Below are 9,623 nucleotides of genomic sequence, written 5' to 3' on the forward strand. Positions count from 1 at the left end.
CATATATATATATATATATATATATATATATATATATATATATATATATATATATATATGTGTGTGTGTGTGTGTGTGTGTGTGTGTATGTGTGTGTGTGTATTATATAGATATAACATATACATTATATATTGACTATCAAATGCAATTAATTAGTTTCGATCGGGTGGTTAATTTTATATTTTTCTCTTGAAATAGGAATGACCCAACTCAGTTTGACCCAATACTCATATACGTAACTTCAAATAAATAATAAAAGTAAATTCATTCCGTAATTCGGAATGCATTAGGTTTCGATAAAAAAATAAAAAAAAAATAAAAAGTATAATTAGAGAGCACTTGAAATAAAAATGCTATCAATTTAAATAAAAATCTTAAAAAAAATAAAAAATAAAAGTATCATATTTTAAAGAATTTAATATTCACTTTTAGTATATATATATATATATATATATATATATATATATATATATATATATATATATATATATATATATATATATATATATATATGGGTTGCGCATGTGGCGAGACAAGCATCCCTATTTTAATTAAATTATTATTTATTAGATTAAAAATAAAAAAAATAAAAAATCACAAATAAAAAAATACTACTGAAAATTTATATTTTCAGATCACTATGTTTTTTTGTGTGTGTTAGTAAAGATTTTATAATTTTTGTGTAAGAAAACAAAGTTATAGGACTTTAGTAAAAAAAATCATAGTTATATGATTGTTGTAACTATTTGTGAAATTTACAAAATTCTCTTTGGATCATGATATTAACATCAAATGAGCATCAAACAAAAACGTTTTCCGTGCACCACTAAGATATAGCACAAAACAAACAGAAATGAAAATAAAAAACATTGGCTAATCTGCCTTTTTATCTGTATGTTTTGCTCTGTTCATAGCTTGGGATTGCTTATCTTCAGCTAACTTAACGTGAACCTCATTCCTGTCCCTGAAATACTTCTCGAAAGCCCGTGGCAGAAACTGCGGAATCAAGAAACCAAACAGATTGATTGAAAAGTACACCAGATTAGCCACTGCCAGGCCCTTCCCAAACCAATACCATGCGACATCCTGAAAGCAAATGAAAAATTCCAACAGGTAAGTTACTTGGAATTAGCCTCCTCTAAAATGTTAATTTTTTTTTAATTACGTATATATACTAATATATGTTGATGTTGACATCCTAATAACGAGAATCATTGACAAAATCAATCAATGTGCAAGACATGACAAAATCAATCAATGTGCATGAAGTACCTTGAATTGTGTGTTCGCGGGCAAAGTCTTGTTGATCCACACATCTTGTATCCAATCAATTAAGACAAAGATCCGCCGAACTGTATAAAGAAGCGGAACAAGCGCTCTAACTGGAGGAGAAAAGAGGGACAATCCACTAATAATATTCTCAGTTAGAATTTGAAAAGAGAGCAAGAACAAATGAGGCGTGGCAGAGTGGACGGCATGCTCATCTCCCCTTGCAAATCCACCCAAAACATATGCCAATGGCAAGAACAATCCAACAGTAGTGCCAGCAACCATATAAAGACGAAAAAAATGAGTGCCCTGAAATATCTCCCGAGAAGTTGAAGTTCTGCCTAGAGATTGGAAAAGCGAATCGTGAAAGTAGTAAAAGATATGCAGATGAAAGAGCTGGGAAAATTAGATCAAGTAAAGGTACTAAACCACTGGCAGAGAAAACCATAATGAAAGCGACTAATTGCAGCTCAATTACTCGAAGTGATCCCATTACACCCACAGCTTGTTGCTGCGGATTTCGCTCCTTAATTTGCTGAGGTTTTGTTGAGGAAGATGTTCTCTCATCTGGCTCTGAATGAGGAGCCACAGCTAATGATACCCCCGACATTTTTAATTTCTCTATGGCTTTAATTGCCTTGTGAGAAACGAAGTTGTATCAAATGTACCTGTCCTCCTGAAAAAAAAAACAGAAATCAGCAGTCAACTCTCTTTTTTAGGAAGATATGATGAAATAATAAAAACTATATTATCTATAACCGTTTAATGTTTTTTAGGAGATGGTCACATCACACACTTAAATATTATTATAACAGAGTTGTGTTCAAGTCTCACTATCAAATACGATCAAAACGAAGTTTTTGCATGGCCCGTGAAAAAAAATCAAATAAAACATAATTAAGTAATTACTTATAATATTAATAAGTAGTACAATAGTTAAACCATTAGATGATCACACTTCAACATGTTTGAGATATTATGTAAACTTCTAAAGAAGAAATCATGTGGAACAAAATAAATTGGTAAGACATGAATTGAAGCAGCAGATGAGTCTATCATGTCGAAATTTGCTATAGGGTTATTACACCTAAATTTGGTTTATTTAGGGAAATTGAATATGAGCCTTAACTTGGTTGGTACCCCTGATTGGAAGCTATTCAGTTGAGTCACTATACGTCCCAAGTGCTTTGGTGTATATTAGTTCAGAATCTATTGATGGATAATTAAACAAGCTGGCAAACAAGAGTCGCTTTTTGGACGAAGACTTCTGTAATTTCCTCTTTTGCCATGAGAAAAAAGATGTACTATGTTACTTTTGTTTCCTGCAATGATATATTCCACTTAGTGATTCAATTAAAGACAACAAAGACGAAGTTAAACATGTTATTCCCGGTCAATATTGCTGTATTTGTAAATATTAATTCTGCAAAATATAAGTTAACGTAATGAAACAATAATAATAAATTCGAGCCCACTGAATTCACAGTGTTTCCTTAAGGAATTTAATCCCCTCCTAGTACCCAAGGTAATGGATTATTTCCTTCCAGGATAGAACGAATAACACACTGGTGTAGCGGTACTTCAAACCCCAGTGTTTCGGCGAACACAAAGTTCGGTAGCAAATCACACTTACAGTTGCTTTGTTTGAAGTTAAAAACAATGCAGAACGAAGGAGTATATACTCAGAAAAACGTATGGAAGTTCTGAGAGGAAGGAATGCAATGTATAGCCAATTTGTTGAGCGAATTGTATGTTGAGTTGAGTATTTTTTTTTTTGGTATCTTTCTTCAACATTTGCTGCTCATATATATAGCAGCCAAGAAGGAGTGCAAGACCAAACGTCCACCCTTCATGGTGGATCAAGCATTACATATTTGTGGAGCAAGCACTTCATATTTGTGGAGCAAGCACTTCATGGTGGGAAGACCATTATCCGGCTGCCAAATTATCAATACACGGATTGGAAAATATCCGTTTACAAATACGGATAATCTTACGTTAATATTTACTATTAACAAATAAATTTGGTCCAAAAAATTAATCAATCAATCGATCATTTGACCAAATCCAAATCCAAATCCAAATCCAAATCCGAATCCGAATCCGAATCCGAATCCGAATCCGAAGCCGAAGCCGAAGCCGTAGCCGTAGCCGAAGCCGAAGCCGAGCCGAGCGAGCGACGACGACGACGGCGCGAGGCTTGCTTTCTTCTTAACTCTTTAAGAGCTACAAGAAGAGCAATTATATATATACCCACCAAAAATGTCTTCCACTTCCAATATGGGACAATGTCTCATTGTTAAGAGGGGGAAACTTAAAATTTTACTCAAAATTTCATTTTCCCTCCATTTCCCATTCACCCTCATTTTAAGAATATTACATCTTAAAATAAAACCTCAACAATCCCCCACATGAATGGGGAATGGCTATATCACGGAAGTATGCATGAAAAACTGTGTGATTTACAAGCAAGGATTAATTGCATCTGGATAAGTAGGTTTCCCTTTGAACTTTCCGTAGTAAACTTATGTCGGATATACTCGGTCAATCGGTAGATTTGATATCTTTGAACCGTCGATCTTTGGTGTATACCTAGACAACCATAAGTCACACAATCAACCCTTAACCGTCTTTGGTTCTCATTGTTGTGTTCGTTTCAGCCATGAACACCGCCTGGTTTCATAAGTGCGTAGAAAACTGGCCTTACAAAGTTCTCCTTGAAGCGGCTCACACTTCACACTTAAATAGGTGATTCCTAAACGTGTCATCCTGTAGATACACTATTTGATATACCCCGTATCAAATTTAGAAATCATTAAAAAGCCTTAATGCTTTATCCTTGGTACTGAACATTGTCTCATCACGAGAATGGACTAAAATTTTATTTGACAATGTTGAACCGTCATTAATGACTTTGTTTGATCTCTTTGAACCTAGATCTTGGGATCTCCAGTCTTCTAGGTAGAGTTACCGCCACAATGACTTGTTCTCGGCCATAGCCCCATTCCCCTTGATGATTTCTCAACTACCTCTCTAGTTAGGCCTTTTGTAAGTGGATCCGACACATTATCACTTGACTTTACATAGTCAATTGTGATAATTCCTCTAGAGAGTAATTGCCTAACGGTTTTATGTCTTCGTCGTATATGACGAGATTTACCGTTATACATGACGCTCCCAGCCCTTCCAATTGCCGCTTGACTATCACAATGTATGCATATTGGTGCCAACGGTTTGGGCCAAAATGGAATGTCTTCCAAGAAATTCCGGAGCCATTCAGCTTCTTCACCGGCTTTATCTAAGGCTATGAATTCAGCCTCCATTGTAGAGCGGGCAATACATGTTTGTTTGGACGACTTCCAAGATACCGCTCCTCCACCAATAGTGAATACATATCCACTCGTGGACTTAGAATCAGTTGAACCGGTGATCCAATTTGCATCACAGTATCCCTCAATCACCGCAGGGAAATTACTGTAGTGCAATTCAAAGTTCTGGGTATGTTCTAAATATCCCAAAACTCGTTTCATTGCCATCCAATGAGATTGGCCTGGATTGCTCGTATATCGACTCAGTTTACTTATAGCACAAGCTATGTCTGGTCGTGTACAATTCATGATATACATTAAGCATCCCAATACACGAGCATAATCCAATTGTGATATGCTTTGGCCTTTGTTCTTTGCTAATGCAAGATTCACGTCAATTGGAGTCTTTGCAACTTTAAAGCCCAAGTGCTTGAATTTTTCAAGTACTGTCTTAATATAATGAGATTGTGACAATGCCAGACCTTGAGGAGTCTTATTGATCTTAATTCCCAGAATTAAATCAGCCACTCCCAAGTCTTTCATATCAAACTTGCTATTGAGCATACGCTTAGTAGCATTTATGTTGGCAATGTCATTACTCATTATCAACATATCATCCACATATAGGCAAACAATGACTATGTGATTTGGAACATTTTTAATGTACACGCATTTATCACATTCATTTATCTTAAAACCATTTGACAACATTGTTTGGTCAAATTTCGCATGCCATTGTTTGGGTGCTTGTTTTAGTCCGTAAAGAGACTTAACAAGTCTACATACCTTCTTTTCTTTACCTGGAACCACAAACCCTTCAGGTTGTTCCATGTAAATTTCTTCCTCCAACTCTCCATTTAAGAAGGCCGTCTTAACATCCATTTGATGAATTTCAAGACCATACACTGCAGCTAATGCTACTAACATCCGTATGGACGTAATTCTTGTAACTGGAGAGTATGTATCAAAGTAGTCTAGACCTTCTCGTTGTCTATACCCTTTGACTACGAGCCTTGCCTTGAATTTATCAATAGTGCCATCATCTTTGATTTTTCTCTTAAAAATCCATTTAGAACCCAAAGGTTTATTTCCAGGAGGAAGATCAACCAATTCCCATGTATGGTTGTTCAATATGGATTGTATTTCACTATTGACTGCCTCTTTCCAAAACAATGATTCCGAAGAAGTCATAGCTTCTTTAAATGTTTGAGGCTCATTCTCCAATAAGAAAGTCACAAAATCTGGTCCAAATGAAGTAGACGTTCTTTGACGTTTACTACGTCTTGGATTCTCCTGATTACATGTACTTTCTTTTGTTTCTTCCCGAGGTCGTTTAGATCCTTCACCAAACGACTCACATTCCTTTTTATACGGATATATATTTTCAAAAAACTCAGCATTATCTGATTCTATAACCGTATTATTATGAATGTCGGGATTTTCTGATTTATGAACCAGAAATCGATATGCTTTACTATTTGTCGCATATCCTATGAAAACACAATCAACGGTTTTCGGTCCTATCTTTACCCTTTTGGGTTTAGGAACTTGCACTTTTGCCAAACACCCCCACACTTTAAAATAATTCAAGTTGGGCTTCCTTCCTTTCCATTGTTCATAAGGAATGGATTGTGTTTTGCTATGGGGCACTCGATTTAATATTCGATTAGCCGTAAGAATGGCTTCCCCCACAAGTTCTGTGGCAAACCAGAACTTATCAACAACGCATTCATCATCTCCTTTAATGTGCGATTCTTTCTTTCCGCAATCCCATTAGATTGGGGCGTGTAAGGGGCTGTTGTTTGATGAATAATTCCATATTCTAAACATATTTCTTCAAAAGGAGATTCATATTCACCACCCCTATCACTTCTTATCATTTTTACTTTCTTGTTAAGTTGCGTTTCAACTTCATTTTTGTATTGCCTGAATGCGTCTATTGCTTCATCTTTACTATTCAGTAAGTAAACATAGCAATATCGAGTACCATCGTCAATAAAAGTTATGAAATACTTCTTTCCACCGCGAGATGGTATTGACTTCATGTCACAAATATCTGTGTGAATTAAGTCTAAAGGATTTGAATTCCTTTCAACTGACTTATAAGGATGTTTAACATACTTAGATTCCACACATATTTGACATTTTGATTTTTCGCATTCAAACTTGGGCAGTACTTCCAAGTTAATCATTTTCCGCAAGGTTTTATAATTGACATGACCCAAACGTACATGCCATAAATCATTTGACTCAAGTAAGTAAGAAGAAGCTGAAATATTATTATTATTTTCAACAACCATTACATTTAGGTTGAAAAGGCCCTCGGTGAGGTAACCTTTTCCCACAAATATTTCATTCTTACTAATTACAACCTTGTTGGATACAAAAACGCACTTAAAACCGTGCTTAACAAGAAGTCCAGTAGAGACTAAATTCTTTCTCATTTCGGGAACATGAAGGACATTGTTCAAAGTCATGACCTTGCCAGAAGTCATTTTTAGAAATACCTTCCCATATCCTTCAACTTTTGCTGTTGAAGCATTTCCCATATAAACTGTCTCTCCGGGTTCAGCAAGAGCATAGGTAGCAAAAGCCTCTCTAACTGCACAAACATGGCGAGTGGCTCCTGAATCAAACCACCACAGTTTAGGATTTCCCACCAAGTTACATTCAGAGAGCATGGCACACAAGTTATCAACATCATCATGGTTTACTACCATGTTTGCTTGACCCCTTTTCTTGTCTTTCTTCGGAGCACGACACTCCGTAGATTTGTGTTCGGTTTTCCCACAGTTGTAGCAGTTTCCACTGAACCGCTTCTTGCTTGGGTTGTATTTCGGACCAGAAGCCTTCTTCCTCTTTTTGTTAGCTTCAACAATATTTGCTCCCATTATTGTTGAATTTCCACGGCCTCTCCTTTCAGCAGCTTTATTGTCCTCTTCGATTCTCAACCGAACAATGAGATCTTCAAGGGACATTTCCTTTCGTTTGTGTTTCAAATAATTTTTGAAGTCCTTCCACAACGGAGGCAACTTCTCAATCATTGCTGCTACTTGGAATGCTTCGTTGATTACAAGACCTTCAGCAAGTAGATCATGAATAATCACTTGCAATTCCTGGACTTGAGTAATAACAGACTTGCTATCTATCATTTTGTAGTCCAGAAATTTTGCGGCAACGAATTTCTTCATCCCGGCATCTTCAGTCTTATATTTCTTTTCAAGCGCATTCCACAATTCTTTGGATGTCTCCATGCTACTGTATACATTATACAGATTATCATCCAGTCCGCTAAGAATATAATTCTTGCATAAAAAATCAGAATGCTTCCACGCTTCAATCACGAGAAAGCGTTCATTATCTGGAGTTTTATCCGGCAGATCAGGAACATCTTCCTTGATGAACTTCTGTAGACATAACGTAGTTAAGTAGAAGAACATCTTCTGCTGCCAGCGTTTGAAATCAATCCCGGAAAATTTTTCGGGTTTTTCTGCCGGTGCCAACGCCGGTGTTCGGCTTGTCGTTGCGTTGGCAGTCGCCATCGGAACAGCTTGGCTTTCGTTTTCAGTCATCATCTTTTAGAAAAGAATGACACAAACAAACGTTTAATACACGTTTTCAAACTGGAGTAAAAATCACGTAGATTTTAATATCCAACAAAACGCCACGAAGGCTTAACTCTCCAAAACGGGAGTACACAAACCACAAAGGTTTTAGTTTGCAGAATAATAAGAATAACACAAGTACAGAAATAAATATTAAATTCCTTAAGATTGTTATTCCCGGTCAATATTGCTGTATTTGTAAATATTAATTCTGCAAAATATAAGTTAACGTAATGAAACAATAATAATAAATTCGAGCCCACTGAATTCACAGTGTTTCCTTAAGGAATTTAATCCCCTCCTAGTACCCAAGGTAATGGATTATTTCCTCCCAGGATAGAACGAATAACACACTGGTGTAGCGGTACTTCAAACCCCAGTGTTTCGGCGAACACAAAGTTCGGTAGCAAATCACACTTACAGTTGCTTTGTTTGAAGTTAAAAACAATGCAGAACGAAGGAGTATATACTCAGAAAAACGTATGGAAGTTCTGAGAGGAAGGAATGCAATGTATAGCCAATTTGTTGAGCGAATTGTATGTTGAGTTGAGTATCTTTTTTTTTTGGTATCTTTCTTCAACATTTGCTGCTCATATATATAGCAGCCAAGAAGGAGTGCAAGACCAAACGTCCACCCTTCATGGTGGATCAAGCATTACATATTTGTGGAGCAAGCACTTCATATTTGTGGAGCAAGCACTTCATGGTGGGAAGACCATTATCCGGCTGCCAAATTATCAATACACGGATTGGAAAATATCCGTTTACAAATACGGATAATCTTACGTTAATATTTACTATTAACAAATAAATTTGGTCCAAAAAATTAATCAATCAATCGATCATTTGACCAAATCCAAATCCAAATCCGAAGCCGAAGCCGAAGCCGAAGCCGTAGCCGTAGCCGAAGCCGAGCCGAGCCGAGCGAGCGACGACGACGACGCGAGGCTTGCTTTCTTCTTAACTCTTTAAGAGCTACAAGAAGAGCAATTATATATATACCCACCAAAAATGTCTTCCACTTCCAATATGGGACAATGTCTCATTGTTAAGAGGGGGAAACTTAAAATTTTACTCAAAATTTCATTTTCCCTCCATTTCCCATTCACCCTCATTTTAAGAATATTACATCTTAAAATAAAACCTCAACAATCCCCCACATGAATGGGGAATGGCTATATCACGGAAGTATGCATGAAAAACTGTGTGATTTACAAGCAAGGATTAATTGCATCTGGATAAGTAGGTTTCCCTTTGAACTTTCCGTAGTAAACTTATGTCGGATATACTCGGTCAATCGGTAGATTTGATATCTTTGAACCGTCGATCTTTGGTGTATACCTAGACAACCATAAGTCACACAATCAACCCTTAACCGTCTTTGGTTCTCATTGTTGTGTTCGTTTCAGCCATGAACACCGCCTGGTTTCATAAGTGCGTA

At 36.5% G+C, this 9,623-nt stretch overlaps 1 protein-coding gene across 1 annotated transcript; it reads right to left on the reverse strand.

Moving 5' to 3' along the window:
* Positions 1-873: 873 nt before the first annotated feature.
* LOC104104713 (uncharacterized) lies at positions 874-1,909 on the reverse strand. Its single transcript, XM_009612854.4, is given in 3 exon segments — positions 874-1,086; positions 1,273-1,617; positions 1,619-1,909. Coding segments are annotated over 3 exon segments (819 nt in total). The 5' UTR covers positions 1,880-1,909.
* Positions 1,910-9,623: the final 7,714 nt, after the last annotated feature.

The sequence above is a fragment of the Nicotiana tomentosiformis genome, chromosome 12 (assembly GCF_000390325.3).
Source record: "Nicotiana tomentosiformis chromosome 12, ASM39032v3, whole genome shotgun sequence".
Lineage (NCBI taxonomy): Eukaryota > Viridiplantae > Streptophyta > Magnoliopsida > Solanales > Solanaceae > Nicotiana > Nicotiana tomentosiformis.